Raw genomic sequence first — 18,149 nt, forward strand, 5'->3', positions numbered from 1 at the left:
CTAATAATACCTTCCAATTGGGCTGCTGCTTAACTAAATTACCCTCATGTAGTAAAGAGTAGGATATGTGAAGGCCTATAGTGTACAGCTATCTTTGAACCTGGTTTATATCTTAATGCAAGTACAGTATCTTTAGTTCTGGGGCGTTTCTTTAAAAATTCTCCTATACTGAGATACCTTGGTGTGCTTGAAGGACGAAAGTTGAGCTTCCCAGTAGAAAAACAATACTTAGGCTTGATTTGTTTGGTTGTTTTTTTTACTTTCATTGAATATACTGAGTATGTACAACAGTACATTTTCTACAGGATGAATTGTGAATGCTGAGCTTGGAGTTTTGACTCAGTGGTAATGCAGCCTCCAGCCGGGTTTTGGGGTGTCCCCAGCATGCTGCAGTGGATCTGGATTGCGCAGTCCTGCTCGGCACAGGCTGTCCTGTCCGAGTTCCCAAGCAGTTCTTAGCCGCAGGCAACCTCAGCAAGCTTAAGTGATACCAGCTCTTTTAGTGATTATCAGCTCATTGGGATTTCAGCTCTTTGCTTGCTAGGTGCCAGTAGGCAGACGCAGGGAGGGAGAGGAGAAGGCTGTATAAGGTTCCACAGTGATGCTTTATTGAAGTCTTATATGGAGATTCTCAATGACAGCTCTTCTCCTGAGCTGGGCAAAAGTAGGGGTTTGTATAGGATACAGGGGTTTTAGAAATTGTGCAATAGTAAGGGTCAAAGGAAAGTGGCCTATAGTCTTACAGAGAGATAAGCAAGGGTCTGAAGGTGGAAGAGAGGGGCTTCCAAAGTCCAGTCATCGTGACTTTAGCATTTCCTATCTTAGGCTGCTGAACGCCAGGGAGCCCTTGCAGGCTCTGGGGCCTGCTACACAGTGGACATTGCTTTACCATAATGTGACCCTGCAGAATTCACTAGCAGCAGTTAGGGAGGAGCCCAGCCAGTCAAGCACAGTTTGCCTAATCCAGCTTTCTGATGACAAACCATGGGGCTGAGTGATGAGCTGCATTGGCAGCTGGATGTCTGGGTGCACAGAGTGTGCTCTCACACATAAACAGAGAAAACCTTTGTAACTCCTCCTGATCTTCTATCTTCCTTTGAGGTGAATATTCCTGAGTGTATCCTAGCCAACTTCAAAGGGATACATCACTGACTAGAATGTTTTGCAGCCCCATTTCACAGTTAGGGCGCAGAAGTGCAGTTTCCCAGGTGATGAGAATGGCTGTGTTTGTAGGTGGTTGAGCTGAAGCCAGGTGGGAAGGACATTCCCGTCTCCAGCGCCAACCGGATCGCGTACATCCACCTGGTGGCGGACTACAGGCTGAACAAACAGATCCGCCAGCACTGCCTGGCCTTCCGCCAGGGGCTGGCCAACGTGGTCAACCTCGAGTGGCTTCGCATGTTTGATCAGCAGGAAATACAGGTACTGTGCTTAAAGCTGCACAAAGCAGCTGCTCCTAACAGAAATAATTGCTGATTTCTGTCTCTAACGTAACGGTCTCATTTCCTTTGCCGTTAGGTTCTGACTTCAGGTGCACAAGTTCCTATTAGTTTGGATGACCTTAAATCTTTCACAAACTATTCAGGTAAGCATATTTTACTTAGGTAAAAAAAATCTGTTATGACTGACTTGGGAATAACTGAACTTGCTTTTCATTCTACCTCTTAAGAAAAAGTTGCAGGGTCATTCTTGTTACCTTTGGCCAAATTCAGAAAATTGGCTGAAATTACAACCCAGTTTTATAAATGGTGGGAACTTGAGATACACAGTTTATTTTTTTCACATGCTTAAATGCAAGTTTATAGCCAGATAATTTGAGGGCATTTGTTTTCTAAATTAAAATTAGACTGATCTGAAAATAAGTCTGCAAATTACTTTGGGATAGTAGTTTCTGCTACCTCATTTAGATACTTGCCATTTCTCAGACACTCTGATAAAAGATCATATATTTTCCTTATGAAAAGTGCAAGGTATCTTACTTAATATCCCCTGCATTTATCATTAATGTAATCAAAAAGTAGTTACCAGATCATCAGTTCACATCTGGGCTTATCTCAGGGTGAGCGGATTCATTCAGTAACATCCTGGGTCTTGCAGATTTTGCACACTCTTGGAATGAAAGACAATAATCTGAAGTTAGTAGCTAAATACTAAACTAAAGAAGACTAAATTAAAATAGGCTTCAGTGAAGAAAACTGCATTTAAGAAGCTGAGGGATAAACTAGCCATAGGTAAGCAATGAAACTGAAATTGCAGTGATGACAGATCTGTAGGTACCAGAAGTTAGCAATACAAGCCTGCTGGCTATAATATCTTCCCCAAACCTTCAAGGTTGATGCTAGGTTTTCTGAAGAATTTATTTCTTACATAGAACTATTCTAGCTGTAAATCATTTAAATCTCATTGTAGGTGGCTACACAGCAGACCATCCTGTAATTAAAATATTTTGGAGGGTTGTTGAAAGCTTCACTGATGAAGAGAAACGCAAACTACTCAAATTTGTAACGAGCTGTTCTCGACCACCTCTTCTGGGCTTTAAGGTATGTCCTCTGACTTCTGGCAAGCTTTTAGAAATGCTGCAGATATTGGTCCAAGTTTTTCTTGTCAAGGAATCTGCAGTTTGAGAATACTTGTCCATGACTACAGAAACAGCTTCACTGTTTGCATTTGCATGTATAATAAGTACAGTTTTAAAATATGTAATGAAGTGTTCTGTTGCTTTCTATTTTAACTGCAAAATTAGATAAGCCTGCAAATCACTGATTAGAGCACTTGCTGCATGTGATGGAAGGTCCTTGCTGCCATTTCATGTTGTGCAGAAGGAGAGTTGCTACCAGTTTCAAGCAACAGGTTGAGTTGAGGCAAAAGTCAGGCAAAAGAGAAGTTAGGATATAAAAGCAATTATTAAGTTTGATCCTCTTAAATTAACCATTTGAAGCAGGACATGTATTTTCTTCTCTTCTAATTGCCATTTATCTGCTTATAGCTCTCATCTCATTACCCTTAGCAGCAGAATATTTAGCTGCAGTCTCCAGATAGCTATTTACAGGGAAGCTTAAGTGTCAAAATCTGCTATATTGCTGGTAAAACTAAAGAGACGCCAAGGCAAGGTGAAGTCTTTTTGAAACTAAATTCTGGGGTTGTTCTACCCATGAATTTCAGTGGACTACAAAATTTTGGCTAAGTACCAGCCATCACATCATTTCCTCTAAAATATGGGAACATTCAGTACTGTGTGGTGATGTTACCATGTGGATGGATGGGCAACATCCTCCATCTTCAGTATCTGTAATCTATAGCTCAGCTACACTCCTTTTATAGACATCTAGGATTGGAGGTGGCACTTTCAGTTGGTAATTGATCTGACTGTTCCATGTGTCAGCTTCAGGATGAAATGATTCATCTCAGACTCCCCAAAACATGCTAACCAGGTGCCCTTTAACAGTAAAGAGTGTCCATAGATATAGATATGGAGACAATGGACATGACTGTTGAATCACATGAATCCTGTCTTTGCTATTTGTCTATTGATTTATGTGATTTGTCATTTGAAAGTCTTCAGGCTTTTCTCCTAAACCCCCCAGGTCCATGCAGATCTCACTGTACAGTACTCTAGCAATGAATAGGATTTTACAGGACAGCAGGAAGAGCAATTGGAAAACTTTAAGATGAGACCAAGATAGAACAGTGCACATCAGTCACATTAGGAGGGAGAATTGGGAAACAACTGGGCAAACCAAGTAAGCAGAAGTTGCCATTCGTTGTCATCCTCTTTAATTACAAAGAGAGAGGAGGAAATGCAGATGTAGGTACCCAGCTTTGAAGTATCCGGTGTGACATTTGAAGAGATGGAGGAAGTGAATCAAAAGTCTAAAAATAATAAGGCTGACAGTGACACACTCAAAAGAAAAGCTAAATGGGGAAAGCTGCAGTTTGTGTGTTCACTTGGGAGATGGGCCACAAACTGCCTGTAGCAGACATGGCTAGGAAAAAATGGGAACAAATGAGTCTCCAGATTTTCAGCATGAAAGCAGTAAGTTAAGAGATGAACTGACTGTACAAGGGGCTTGCATGCTCAGCCACATGGAGCAGTGTTGGCAGAGGAAAGCAGCTGAAAGGGCGTTAGAGCTGCTCTGCTGGGCAGCTCTGAGTGGAACCTCAGCTGTCGTGGCTCAGCGGGACCTGTGAGCAGGGATTTTCCTCCAAGCCAGGGGCTTGCCAGAAAGTGTCTGCCAGAAAAGGCAGGAATGTCTTGGTAGCCCCTGACAGTGCATTGTCAGAGCTTGGAAGGTGCAGAGTGTGGAGCCACAGGAGTGCTGAGTATTGCCAGCCAAGTAAGCATGAGAATGTGTTTATGTTGATGGGAGACATGAACACAAACCATCTTCAAAATCTGTTTGCACTTCAAGTGTGTGTGCTGTATTTTTCTGAGAGAAACACAATTTCTGGTTCTTGCTCTAAAGTTTTCTGTGTATTTCTGGTTCTCACTCTGAAGTTTTCTGTGTATGTATTATATTGTGAGACCAGCATGTTTTCATTAAGTCAGTGCATGTTGATTTAAGATTAGGAAATATCATGATGGTCATAGCTTATAGATAACATAGTCTAGCTTTGCATCATTTAAAAATGTTCAACTTCCATTGCCAGAGTAAGGTTCAGAATAACATTTACTAAAGCTAATTAAAGTTTAATAAGTTTAATAAATGTGATTGTTAAAGACCAAAAAAAAAAAATCATTAAAGTGTGGTTGAAAATTGTTAAGTTCCAATCAGGTCACATAATAAATTGATGATACTTTTCCCTTCCAAACTATTGCACTTTCCCGCTGTACAGTATTTAATTATGCAACAAATGGTGCCCTTGGCATGACATTTCAATTTAGAACTCCATTTTTCCATTTTTAAAGCTAGAGTAGGGGAATTCAATTAGCATTTTGAAAGGAACACTAAAACTGCAACATTTTAGCCATGAAATACTTTTAAGGCCTCCATTTGAACAATAATTTAGCTTAGAATCTCATTGACCTTTTGCCTTTGAAGCTGGATTTTTTTTTTCCAGTTTCTGAAATCAGAACTTTTTTACCTCAGGCAAGCTTTTGATAAAATGAATACCATGTTGCTAGCAAAAGCAATGATTTGGAGGTAATAAATAAGTATATTTTTCACTACATTACTTTTTGGATGATGATAAATGGGATATTATTAAACCAATTAAATACTACATACAAAACCTCTTTAAAATGTGTTCTTTAGATCAGTAGTTAACACATCAAAGAATAATCAGGGTTTGACAAATTTTTATCATTACAGACTCACTATGCACATTGATATTATGTTTGTGTAGCACTGTAAATTTGTACCATAGAGTGTATGAACAATAACAAGTCATTGTATTTTCCTTAGAATCACAAAAATTGCTTTGTGTGTTCCAAATGAGTGGATCTTGTTGGGACAAGGCAGAGGGAGACACTACAACAATTCAAGAATGGTTTTGGTGGTATGAGGAATGAAAGAAATGCCACTTGAGTGTCATTGTGACAGGTTTTCATCCAGTGATTTTGTAGAAGTGTGTGCTAGCTACTACAGAGTAGTTTTGGCTTGTATACCTTTTTTTGATCTGTGGTCATTTTTTGTTTTGGTTGCGTCTTCCAGGAGTTATATCCTGCATTTTGCATTCACAACGGAGGATCAGATTTAGACAGGCTGCCTACTGCCAGTACCTGCATGAACTTGCTGAAGCTTCCTGAGTTTTATGACGAGAACCTGATGAGAAGCAAGCTCCTCTATGCCATTGAATGTGCTGCTGGATTTGAACTCAGCTGAGTCCAACCCATGCTTATGTGGATGATCTGCAGAAGAACGAACCAGTGCCTACTCTATAAGCAGCACCCATACCCGAGCAGTTTTAAGGGAATTCTGTCTACATTTCTGCAGCTCTTGTGTCTTACCAAATGCCCTCAAATAGGTTTCATTTCTAAACACGATTTCTTAGTTAGCTTCCATTACTGAATATTGCGTTGACACTGCTTTTTGACTCAAAACAATGAATGCTGTGTGCAGCGTGGCTGATTTCTGTGTTTATGTGAAGAAAGAGCACATTTAAAGAACAGTGACATCTCAGTGAAATTAACCAAAGATGAAGCTTTGGCTTTGTGCTGTTCAAACATAAATAATTTTGCAAACTGGCAATAAAGTTGTGTACTGTGCGGTGCATTGGGATGAGACAGGGCTAACATCCTGTAATTAATCTTTTAGAAGGAAGGCGAGCAGATGTTTGCAGATATCCCAGAACTGAGAGGATGAAAATGCTCATTTCTGACAACCTAACATTGTAACTTATATTGTAGAGTTGTTTACAAATCATGGAGAGATGGGCGATCACCAACCATATGAAATTCAACCAGGGCGAGTGCTGGGTTCTGCACCTGGGACGGGGCAGCCCTGGCGGTGTGGACAGGCTGGAGAGCACTGTAGAAAGGGACCTGGGGCTCCTGGTTGATGGCAAGCTGAACATGAGCCAGCAGTGCCCTGGCAGCCAGGAGGGTCAGCCCTGTCCCGGGGGCATCAGGCACAGCACTGCCAGCCAGGAAAGGGAGGGGATTGTCCCCTCTGCTGTGCATTGGGGCCGCCTCACCTCGAGTGCTGGGGGCAGTTTTTGGTGCCACAATATAAAGACATTGAGCCATTAGAGAGCATCCAGAGGAGGCCATGAGGTTGGTGAAGGGCCTGGAGGGGAAGCCATGTGAGGAGTGGCTGAGGTCACTTGGTCTGTTCAGTCTAGAGAAGACTGAAGGGACCCCTCACTGCAGTTACAACTCCTCATGAGGGGAAGAGGAGAGGCAGGCACTGATCTCCGCTCTGTGGTGACAGTGATGAGACCTGAGGAAACAGCATGGAACTGGACTGGGGAAGGTTCAGGTTTGGTATCATGAAATGGTTTCTCACCCAGAGGGTGGTTGGGCTCTGGAACAGGCTCCCCGGGGCAGTGGTCACAGCCCCAGGTCTGCCAGAGTTCAAGAAGCATTTGGACAGTGCTCTCAGACACTTGTGACTGTTGGGGTGTCCTGTGCAGGACCAGGAGTTGGACTGGATGATCCTGATCAACCCCTTCCAACTCAGCATAGTCCATGATTCTATGACAGTTGTTGCAGCACTGATTTTGATTGATACTACCTTCCCTCAAGATGGTAGACACTGAGATGAAATGGGTGTAATACTCCATTTGTGCTTTCTGAAACACTTTGAAGAGAACAGATCTGCATTATTTTAAGTTCAGCCTTTGCTGCATCATTATCACTTGGACACTGTTCTGAATGGATGTGACTTTACAGGTTTTCTCTGTCCTGTTTCTGTCTTTGTGCCTGTACAGGTTTGTTGGTTGGTTGGTTGGTTTTAAATGAATCAGTCTCCTATTGCATACAGTACATATAGAAATCACCACTTTGGAAAAATATACATGTAATAATTATTAAAGTTATTTGAACCAAAGTTATCAGGCTTTATCTTTTATATTTGAAGCCTGTGGTGTTCACATTCCTTTTCCCTATCATTTCTTTCCATTTTAAATGCCATCTCTGTGCTGTAGACACTAAACAAATTAACTTTTTTTTGTGATTAAACAGCTTTTATATCCATTTCCCTGCAGTATTTCTGCTGAGAAAAGTAAGTGGGAATATGCTGCTTAATGTAATTTGATATCTGGGGAGAAAATTGCTCTCATATGGAAGGAGCTGATCCTCTAACAGTAGGCACATCGTAGGGTTTCGTATGCAAACTCCAGGGAGTTTAGAAAAGGAATTATAGTTCAGACTGTAAGATTCATCAGTCCATCCCTCTGAACTTTACTTTTATATTTTAAATCATCAAAAATTGCAATCAAATTTGTATTCATCTCTTATGCAAAAAAATATTTTGCTGTTACTGGAAACTCTGCTGGATTTCCTATTTAATAAGCAGTAACCAGCAATATCCTTTTAAATGGGGGGAAACTGAGTGGTTTTAAGATGTTTACTAGTAACCATATAAAAATGTATAATTTCTTAATTTGGGTAATAAATGAAGTGTTCAAATACTATTTGTAGTCTTGATGTACAGAAATAAAATGATTGGTTTTCTTTTTGGTTTTGCTTTAGGCTTTTTATTTATGTTAAATGTTACATGCTCAACCTATTCTTTATCCCAAATTCTTTTCTTGTATATTTTTCTACATAAATTATGAAACTTGTAAAGAAGTTGAAGAGATCAGTAATAGTGAAACTGCCTCCTCCTAATTGCAAAACCTGAACACTTCTTTTAGATAGCATTATTTATTTTAGAACCTAATGCTTTAAATATTTTGAAATTATTTTTCAATTCCATTATTTTGCTACATCGAGTAGTGTTGTATCTGTATTTTGTAAAATTAAATTAAATTTTTCTATTAAATATTTGTATTTTGAAGATTGTGTTGGAGTCATGCCAAGTACTGGTGACTGGTACTGTCCACTTTGTGCTTTTGAAAAGGAGCCAGTGCCCACTATTGCTGTCTGTGGCCAGGAGAGCAACGGGTGCCACAGGGAGGGTAGGCTGGGGGAAGTGTGACTTGCACAGGGCTGTTATTGCAGCAATCTCAGAGCTGCAGAAGCCTTCAGGAGAGAACTTGAGTTTGCTGGCAGTACTCTGATGTTTTATTTCTTTGTTCTGCAGCACTTGGTGATGTTTGTGTGTCCTGCACATGAAGTGTGACACTGGCACAGGCAGGCCATCAGAGCACTTGTATTTCACTGGGCACAGGCTGCAGGTCTGTGCAGCTTCACCACCTTCAGGATCCAGGCTGCAGTGAGAGGAGAGTGGGGCTTTCCTTGGCAACCAGTGCTTCCAGCTCTGCCAGCTGCTCTCAGACAGGCAGGATGAAGCACGAGTTCTGCTTTTCAGTGATTTATTGCTGGGTATTTTAAGGAACAGCAGGTAAAGGTGGGAGAGGTAACAGTCATGTCCCGAGGAGCATGGGGGTCGAAATGATCTCTTGTAGCACTTACATAGCAAGAATTGTTTCTATGTGGAACTGGATTTTCTGGATTTTAAAAGAAGAGCAAACTCTCCCCCAGTGCTGATGCTCCCAGCGTTTAGATAGGCAGAGCAACCTGAAATTTTATTGCAGATTTAATCATCAGAATTAAAGCAGTAATAATTATGAGTTTGGGGTTGGTTTCTGTACAAGACAAAAGACAACCTTCCTTAAAGTAAGTTTCTGTACGACAGTGTTTCTTCCTCCTAGTTCAGTCCTTGCTTTTTGAAAAAAACAAGCATTTTCTGATTGGTTTTTGTTTTCAAGTAGGTTCGGGTTTGTAATTTTGTAACTTGTTCTACAAACATTTTTGTCAAGGTCTGTATGATAGAAGAGTTCACAGATTTTTCATCTCTACAAAGTTCAAAGGCGTTAAAAGTGGAATAAAGAAATAAAATTAGCACTTGGTCTCTTTCTTCCAATGGGAGTTTTTCCAGATGGAGGTTCAGTCCTGTTAGGTGGATTAAAATAAAATAAAGCACAGCAAACCAAACCAGGAATAACTGGCCTTGTCCTTAATCTCTGTTGTCTTCCATCATGGTCCTGAAAGCTAGACTTGTATAAATGTTACAAAGCTGACTTCTAAGGAATGTTTATATATCTTCAAAAAAGGAAGGATTTTCCTCCAGTTCCATGCATAAACCCTGAGCTGACAGAAGCTTGATTTGAATGAGGAGGATATCTTCAGGGTTTTTTTTGGGAGGTGCTCCATAAAAATAATAAAAAATGAGCTTCCTGATGCTATTAGCAGCAATGTTGACTTCTTTTTCTTTTTTTTTTTTTTTTTTTTTTTGCATCACTTGAATAATATAGCACAAACATCCTCAATAAATATAAAGGGGTTTGGAATTCAGAGAAAAAACTGAGTGCAGTGAGTTCATACATTTCGGTTTCTACCAAAAACTGTTTGTTAAAGACCAGTGAGACAGCACATATTCTTACCACCACTGAAAAACACTACAGCACAGAAAAAAAAGAAAAAGAGGAATATTTGTTGGACCTGTAATATTTGCTCATATACATTAATCTGTGTTAATAATGATTTGTGATGTAAATGCTTGTTACTTTTTTTTTCATTATGCTTTTGCCTGTCAGTGAAGGAGAGAAGAAATTACCATGGTCTGTAAAACTGATCAGGATATCTATATTTTTATTGACTTCTGCTTTTGTGAATAAAATAATTTGAGTTTTCTTGAAACTCTGCAGAAACACTCTTTCATTTTTTGCAGTAAATTGAGCATTCTTTTGTTAAAAACTGATGGTACTGAATAGGTTCTAAAAGAATCAAATATTAACTGCTTGTTGGTCTCCAAGGTACTACTGTTGGAACTGGCCACCCATGGCAGTGATGGAGTCACATTCATGGAGGAATTTAAAATTCATGGAGATGTGTCACTGAGGGACTTGGTTCAGTGGTGGGATTGGCAGGGCTGGACTCAGTCATCACTGTTTTCCAAACATTCCTATTCTGCTTTGGGATGGTTCCTACCTTCAGCTTTCGAGATGTTTTTTCCCACTCTGCCAAGGAAGCTGCAGCTCTGAGGGTTACCTTTGTTTCAGGGTGTCTTTCAAACAATGCACTTGCTCTGCTTTGTAAAAACTTCTTCAGAGTTTGGAAAGAATAAAACTCCATGGATAGAAGTCTGAGAAGCTGTAATTGATAGTGAAGAATGCTACTCTCTCAGCAAACACAGAAATTTCTCTTTCAGCTACTTCTGGAATTCTAGCACATGTGGGCTCCTTTGAAGGTGCAATTTAGTTTTTATCCCCTTTGATAATTACACTTACCTGCTTCCCTTTGCTTATTTATTATTTTCATTGCTAAATACACTTTTAGTTCTACTTTAACATTTATAAAGTTAGTATTGTGCATATTTATCTTTGAATGTTTAGAAATAGCAGCATATAGGCTTCAGCTTACTACTACTAAAAATGTGGTAAACATAAAACTCCTCTTGTAGGGCGTTTCCTAATTTGTAACATTAATAAAAACACGAATGCCGATGTATCTGGCCTGTTTTTCAGTATGTACCTGGTAGTCTGGAAAGGGCATTAAATTTCTCATGTGTGTAGAGAGACAATACAACGCAAGAAATGATCATGAAGTTACAAGTTGAATCCATTAGAGAAAACACAGAATAGCCCAAGTCAGGAAGAATGTCTGGAGATCACCTATTCCAACCCCCAGCTCAAAGCAGGGTCACCTACAGCAGGTTGGGCAAGACCTTCACTGTGGAGTTCTGAATGTCATCTTGGATGGAGAATCCACAATTTCTCTGGGCAACCTGTTTTAAGTGTTCAATTAACTTCAATGAAACCTATTTAATCAGGTTTAAACACATTTCTTGTATTCCAGTTTGTGCCCATTGCCTCTTGTCCTGTGGGGCAGTACTAAGGAATCTGAGCCTTCTCCAGGCTGAACAACATCAGCTCTCTCAGCCTCTCATATGACACAGCCTCCAAAACCTTAATCATCTTTCTCTCTGGCTTGCTTGTTAGTGACCCCAGCAGCATCTTCAAAATACCTTCTGTGGACTTTGATGTGACTGGGGATTGAGTTAAGTGACAGTAAATCTATTCCTTGTCAGATTCCTGTGGTTGTTAATCAGTGGCACTTACCAGACAAAGTTGGATTTAAGATTGTGTGGCTTTGCTTTTTCAACCTCCTCTGCTGCTTTTTTTGAGATTTTGTAAATCTCTTGTCAATGTAAAATAGCAGACTTGGTAAAAACTGACTTCTGAATTATTTTCACAAATTTTTATAGATAGGATGCTAAACATTGATGTAAAAACCATAGGACTAATGTTAAATCACCTAAATGTTTATTTGCTTATGCCAACAGCAGTATCAAACCCCCAAGAGCAACCTCTTGTGCAAACTTCTGTATTTTGACTGTTTTCGGAAGGTCTAGCCCAGAATTCAGCAAAGCACATCAGACAGTCAAACAGGAGAAATATGGGAATTCTGACTGGCAAAAAATGGGACATAAAGGCAGGCACAGATGTCCTGCACCTTGATTTCACACTGTCAAGGGATGAGCTCTTCTTGTGTGATGGTTAAATTGCTGCTACATTTATTGCCAGAATAGTTGCTCTCCAGTCTGGGACTAAGCTTCCCTGTCCACAGCTCTGCAAGATCACATTCTGTTTGCAAAGTTGGTTCATGTATTTATAGGAGCAGCGTGCTCAAATTTCCTACTATATTTAACATCATTCTTTTCTGCATTCCCAGAGCAGCTGTTTGTTCATTCTGTGTAACATTTAACTGAAAAGTAGTTTTGCATTATTTCTATTTTATTCCTTGTTTATAGTTACACATAGTTCTTGATTGCTGAAGAAAGAAACAGGCATTCACCAGATGGTGTTATTTCAGATCCTCCTGCTACTGCTGCTTGCCCAAATGTTAGACCTGGGAAAAGCATCTCTCCTCAGTTGCTATGTAGTTTTGCTGTATGTTGTCAAACAAACCTTCTGAAGGAATTGTTTCTTTTAGCCCTTGTGTCTTTACTTAAGAATTATTTTCATTGCAGCTCTGTTTTTCTTTTTTCCCCTCTTCACTTTTCAGGCAAAAAGCAGCAGAGCTCAAAGTACTGCTGAGATACTTCAGGTATAATTACCTGGTAGATCTATCTGGCTATTGATGAAAAATGACATAGAATTAACTAATATTTCACATTGTCATATGGACAAAAAAGCATATCCCTGATCAAGTTAATGAAAATAAATGCTGATCAAGCTGTCCTTGCAAAGAATTAGCACTTGGCATAAGCTGTGATATCATCTGACTGCCCCCAATAGTTGCTAGATTGTTGTGTGCAGACCCCAAATAATCAGCAGAATACATCTGATATTTCGGGAGGAATTGGCAAAAACATCAACTATGCTCAAGTGGTTTAACCACTTTCAAAAGCATCCACTTAGCTCAGGCTTCTGCACACAAAGAGGAGTCCAGAGGAGACTAGCAGCCTCTAGATTACCTTAGACACACTGTACTGATGAAAACTGAGGTTGTGCTCACCAGGAAAACACTGGAGAATGCAAGGGGAAATGGGTTAATTTGTGTTTTTAATGCTTCTAATGAAAGTTTTAAACTCTAGGTGTATTCCCCATATTTCAAGTCTAATTGTTTCTGATAAACTATCAGCAAAAAGTTAATGCTTATATTTAATTAAGTGCCACTTTCCAGAATTACTTTGCCAGCAGTGCTATAATTAGATGACGTGAGAACAGTCTTTGATACATATGCTCATATTCTTTGTTAACACCAAAAATAGAATCTGTAAATAGAAAAACGAGATGCATTAAAGCAGCAGGGTAGAGTAGCAGGCTGGGAAGGCTACAGCCATTACCACCTCAGGAGGATTAATATTAATGTCTCTCTAATGCAACATTTTTAAGCATTTCTTGTGTTCTGATGGGCTTTATATAATTGACCTCCACAAATCATAAAAGATGTTTTAAAAAAAGAATCTGGGAACCATGTGAACTGCCAATACCTCCTGGAATGCTGCCACATGATTTCCATCATTAGGTTATAGCTACCAGTTAGGCCTGAATTCATCTCACTTAACTTCAGGCATCTCTAAGGTGGCTGTGGAGGCACTTGGGGAGAAAAGGCAGCCCCAGGACAGAGCTCTGGCAGGAGGTTCCTTCTGAACTGAAACACAAAACCAAAAATTCCACCCTCTCCAAAGAGAATGGGATGAACTGTGCCCTGGAGGTGCTCTCTCCTCCTCTCTCTTCAGACAATGGCCTCAAACTGGATGTCTGAGAGAGATGAAGTTGGGTGAAGTGACCAGAGAGTTGAAAGTTCTTAAACAATTAAGATTCTTTGATAGCAGTGTTTATTCTGACTCAATGACTCAGCACTTGGACATCAGCCTGGATCTCTGATACCAGCTTTAACAGACCCACCAGACCTTCTTTTGTTATTGGAGTGTTGATGCCCTGCCAGCAACATCAGATTTAATGCCCCTTAACACAGTACTCCAGGCTTCTGCTGCAAGCAGCAAGCCATAGAAACACAGGACACTTTGACTTCATCCTTTAGCAAATACCTCTGAAAGTTTTCTGAATCTAAAAGCTTTCCAGTTTTATTAGTCCTATAAATAGAACTAATTAAAAATGTTAATGAGTTAGGTAATCCTTTTGGATTTCAGTAAAGCTTTCAATACTGTCTCTCCCAGGATTCTTCTGGACAAAACATCCAGCACACAGCTGGATAAACACACCATGGGATGGGTGAGCAATGGGCTCAAGGGTCAGCACAAAGGGTTCCAGTGGATGGGGTTACACCAGGCTGGTGTCCTGTCCCTAGTGGCCTTCCACAGGGCCCCAGCCTCAGCCCTGTGCTCTTCAACAGCCTCATAAATGACTTGGATGCAGGGCTGGAAGGGATACTGAGTTTGCCAAGGATACTAAACTGGGAGGAGTTGCTGAGTCCCTTGAGGGAAGAGAGGCCCTGCAGAGACCCAGACAAATCAGAGCTGGGCAATCACCAACCATATGAAGTTCAACCAGGACAATCTTGGATGTATGTGGTTCAGTATCCCCTGCAGTACCTCTTCTGGTGGGTCTTGCCATGTGCTATTTTAATTGAAATCACCTGCCTTTCCCTGTAACAGAGAACAGAAAATTAAATACCATGTACACAATTGGAGCAAACTTTAAAAAAGTAAATAATTCTTGTTATTGTTCAGTATTAGAGATAATCTGAGCTATCAAAGATTGTAAGTTAAAAAAAAGTGGTGCCCTAATAAATGACATTTGTAATTGGTGGCTCTGTAAAATGCCCATTCTGAGAAGTTTGGGGAAATGTCTTCATATCTTCTTCAGAGACAAGCATAAACCAATTAAAAACATTTTTGATTTTTTAAAAATTAATTATTTTGTTTTCTTCTATGACTTTGTTAGGAAACATTTATCTACACTCTCAGTGTTTTGCTGTAGAAGATGCCAAACTTCCCTGCCCTCAGCTATGAGCAGGCACTTTCCTTTCTCCAAATGCAAAATTGATCTCTAAGCCTTCCCAAATATTATTCCTATATCTGAAGGATGCTAAAGCAGGGCTATGCTGTCTAGAGTCAGAACAGTGTTAGAAAATCTCTGGGCAGATTAATGTAATGATAACAATTGTGTCAAAGAAGCCATGGTCCTGGTTGCATTGATGCAGGCAGTGTTTTGATTCCAACCCTCTAGTTCCATGTGGAATCATGCTTCTTTGCCATCTTCTGTTTGCTTGGATAAACAGAAAGTTTTATGGTTGGCATCCATCACACCTTAACTGTAAATATAAAATCTGCTCTTTAAATTATTAAAGGAAAGAAACTGCTTCATGCAACTTCTGTCTTGTTTACTGCAGCTCAGGTTTTAGGACCCTTCAATTTTTTTCTCCCCTGTAATCAGTTATGAAAGGTTGGGGAAAAAACATTATTTCTACATCAAGAAATGTTTAAAGGACTAAATCAAAATTTTATATGGTCTCCCCTCACACCTCACAGTACTGACCTGCCTTTGCACTTGCAGGCTGTGAATCCTGAGGTCTGAACCTCACCCATTAGAAAGAGCCAGTCTAACCTACTAATCCTTTGGGTTTTGTCTTTCCAAGTGGATCAACGACTTGGACTTCACAGCTCCTGGCTGATGAGAAACTAATAATGGAGTGAGCTGTCTCTCTGCTCTAATTTTGAAGAATTGTGTCCACGACCACAACTTAGCATCAACAATCAACAATATTTCTTTTGAAGCTTGCATTTCCCCAAAGCACCAAGCCTATACTTATGGCTGTCCTACTACTTGTCCTGCTGATTTGTTTTAGGTTTTCCTCTGCCTTATTCCAAGCTGGCTTTTGTCTTTTTGAGCTGACTCCACTCCCACACAAACACTTCCTGAATAATGAGTAGCCTTTTAATTGACTTTATTTGGGAAGCATACATTTTAGGCGTGGAAACTCTCTAACTTCACTTTGGTGATCTATAAATTAATGCCTCCACTTTTTAAATAATGAGCAAGGAATATAATTTTACAGCAGTTTAAAGCATGGATGAAGTCCACATTTTAAAAACAGAAAAATAACTTTGCTGCCCTATACTTTGCTTTCAGCCATGGCACTCAGAAGACCACATACTTGAATATAACACAAAGGATGCTCCAATACATTCACCCAGTGAAGGGCTGTATCCAGGTGCTAGATGAATGGAGAGGAATCTGACCTCAAAGGAATTGTGTGCCAGAGTTACAACATTTGAGACTACAGCTTATACACACAAGGGGGAAAATATTTTGTCATCCCACCTTGAGCACTCAAACTCACCTATTCAAAGAATGTTTCTTAAAATTATTGTTTTTTCAGCATTTCCTACAGCATCACACCCAGGCATCACTTTTTGCATTTCCCCTCACAGAATCCCAGAATGGGTCAGGCTGGAAGGGTCAATTGGTCCAGCCTCCCTGCTCAGCCAGAGTCACCCAAAGCACACGGCCCAGGATTGTGTTCAGATGGTTCTGGAATATCCAGTGAGGAGACTCCACAGCTTCTCTGGGCAGGCTGTTCCAGGGCACTGGAACAGTGCAGTAAAAAAGTAAAGAATTAAAGCAGAAGAAGTAAGCAGTAAAGAAGTTCTTCCTCATGTTTAGGTGGAACTACTGTGCCTCATTTTCTGCCCATTGCCTCATTTCCTGTTGCTGGGCACCACGGAGCAGAGCCTGGTCCATCCTCTTGGCGCCCCCAGTTTTTGAGAGTAAAGACACAAAAGGGCAAGAAATTTTGTCATCTCACTATTAGCAGCCGAACTCACCAATTCAAAGAATGTTTCTTAACATCATTCTTCTTCCTTCTCCTTTTCCCTCGGCTGCACACCCGGGCATTGCTTCACAAAATCTCATCGTCAGATAGGTTGGAAAAACCTCTGAGAGTGCAGCCCATGACTGAACACCGCTGTGCCCCAGCAGACACGCTGTGGTTCTATGGAGCCGGGAGCAGCCATGGATGTTCGCAGCCCATGACTGAACACCGCTGTGCCCCAGCAGACACGCTGTGGTTCTGGGGAGCCGGCAGCAGCCATGGATGTTTGCAGCCCATGACTGAACACCGCTGTGCCCCAGCAGACACGCTGTGGTTCTGTGGAGCCGGCAGCAGCCATGGATGTTTGCAGCCCATGACTGAACACCGCTGTGCCCCAGCAGACACGCTGTGGTTCTGGGGAGCCGGCAGCAGCCATGGATGTTCGCAGCCCATGACTGAACACCGCTGTGCCCCAGCAGACACGCCGTGGTTCTGTGGAGCCGGGAGCAGCCATGGATGTTTGCAGCCCATGACTGAACACCGCTGTGCCCCAGCAGACACGCTGTGGTTCTGTGGAGCCGGCAGCAGCCATGGATGTTTGCAGCCCATGACTGAACACCGCTGTGCCCCAGCAGACACGCTGTGGTTCTGTGGAGCCGGCAGCAGCCTGGCTGTTTGAAACGCGCGGTGCACGAACAATCGCACCATGACTCCGCCCCGCCCGGAGCCCTGCCCTCAGGAAGCCCCGCCCCCGCCCCACGCCCCGCCCTCACTAGAAGCCCTGCCCTTCCCTCGGCCCCGCCCCCAGCCCGGCGCAGGGCCGCCGGCAGCCGGCAGGGGGCGCTCTCCGCTCACACGGGACACCCGGGGGGCCGTTCGAGAAACTTCCGGAAGCGGCGGGGCGGAAGTGACGGCGCGCGCTGGTGGCGCTTCCTGTTTGCGGCCGCTGCCGTTTGTCCCGGCGGGAGCGGCGGGAGGGAACCGGCGGGAGCGACGGCCGCGCTGAGGAGTCACCGGCGGGTGAGTGCGGGGCAGACGGGCCCGGGGCTGCCCGGCCGCGGCCGTGTGGGAGGCAGGGGTAGCGGAGAGCGGGTGCTTGGCCGGGCCGCGGTGCTCGGCAGCGGCGTCCCTGGTACCGGGGCCTCGCGGCGCGGTCGGCGCAGGCCACGCAGTGCTGGATCGGCCCCGGGTGGCGTGGGGGCTCTGCCTGGCCTTGGCGGGACTCGGGCATCGCAGGGAGCTCGGGGAGGGGGCGGCTGCCCTGAGCTTCCCCGGCGCTCGGAGCGGGACGAATCCCGGGACGTTCGGTCCCAGCCCGCGG

The 18,149-nt window shown here is 42.2% G+C and overlaps 2 protein-coding genes across 4 annotated transcripts in view; both read left to right on the forward strand.

Annotated features, from left to right (window-relative positions):
- The window catches only part of UBE3C (ubiquitin protein ligase E3C), a 70,701-nt gene extending 62,263 nt beyond the window's left edge, over nucleotides 1-8,438 (forward strand). For both annotated transcript variants that reach the window (XM_059839708.1, XM_059839703.1), the window contains 4 exons: nucleotides 1,234-1,422; nucleotides 1,519-1,585; nucleotides 2,410-2,540; nucleotides 5,652-8,438. In XM_059839708.1, coding sequence (XP_059695691.1) covers nucleotides 1,234-1,422; nucleotides 1,519-1,585; nucleotides 2,410-2,540; nucleotides 5,652-5,822 — 558 coding nt within the window. In that variant the 3' untranslated portion in view covers nucleotides 5,823-8,438. The remainder of the gene's footprint in view (nucleotides 1-1,233; nucleotides 1,423-1,518; nucleotides 1,586-2,409; nucleotides 2,541-5,651) is intronic.
- A 9,275-nt stretch (nucleotides 8,439-17,713) lies between these two features.
- The window catches only part of DNAJB6 (DnaJ heat shock protein family (Hsp40) member B6), a 57,945-nt gene continuing 57,509 nt past the window's right edge, over nucleotides 17,714-18,149 (forward strand). For both annotated transcript variants that reach the window (XM_059839720.1, XM_059839729.1), the window contains exon 1: nucleotides 17,714-17,848. The gene's annotated coding sequence lies outside the window, so the exon portion shown is untranslated. The remainder of the gene's footprint in view (nucleotides 17,849-18,149) is intronic.

Source organism: Haemorhous mexicanus, chromosome 1, assembly GCF_027477595.1.
Source record: "Haemorhous mexicanus isolate bHaeMex1 chromosome 1, bHaeMex1.pri, whole genome shotgun sequence".
NCBI classification, from domain to species: Eukaryota; Metazoa; Chordata; class Aves; order Passeriformes; family Fringillidae; genus Haemorhous; species Haemorhous mexicanus.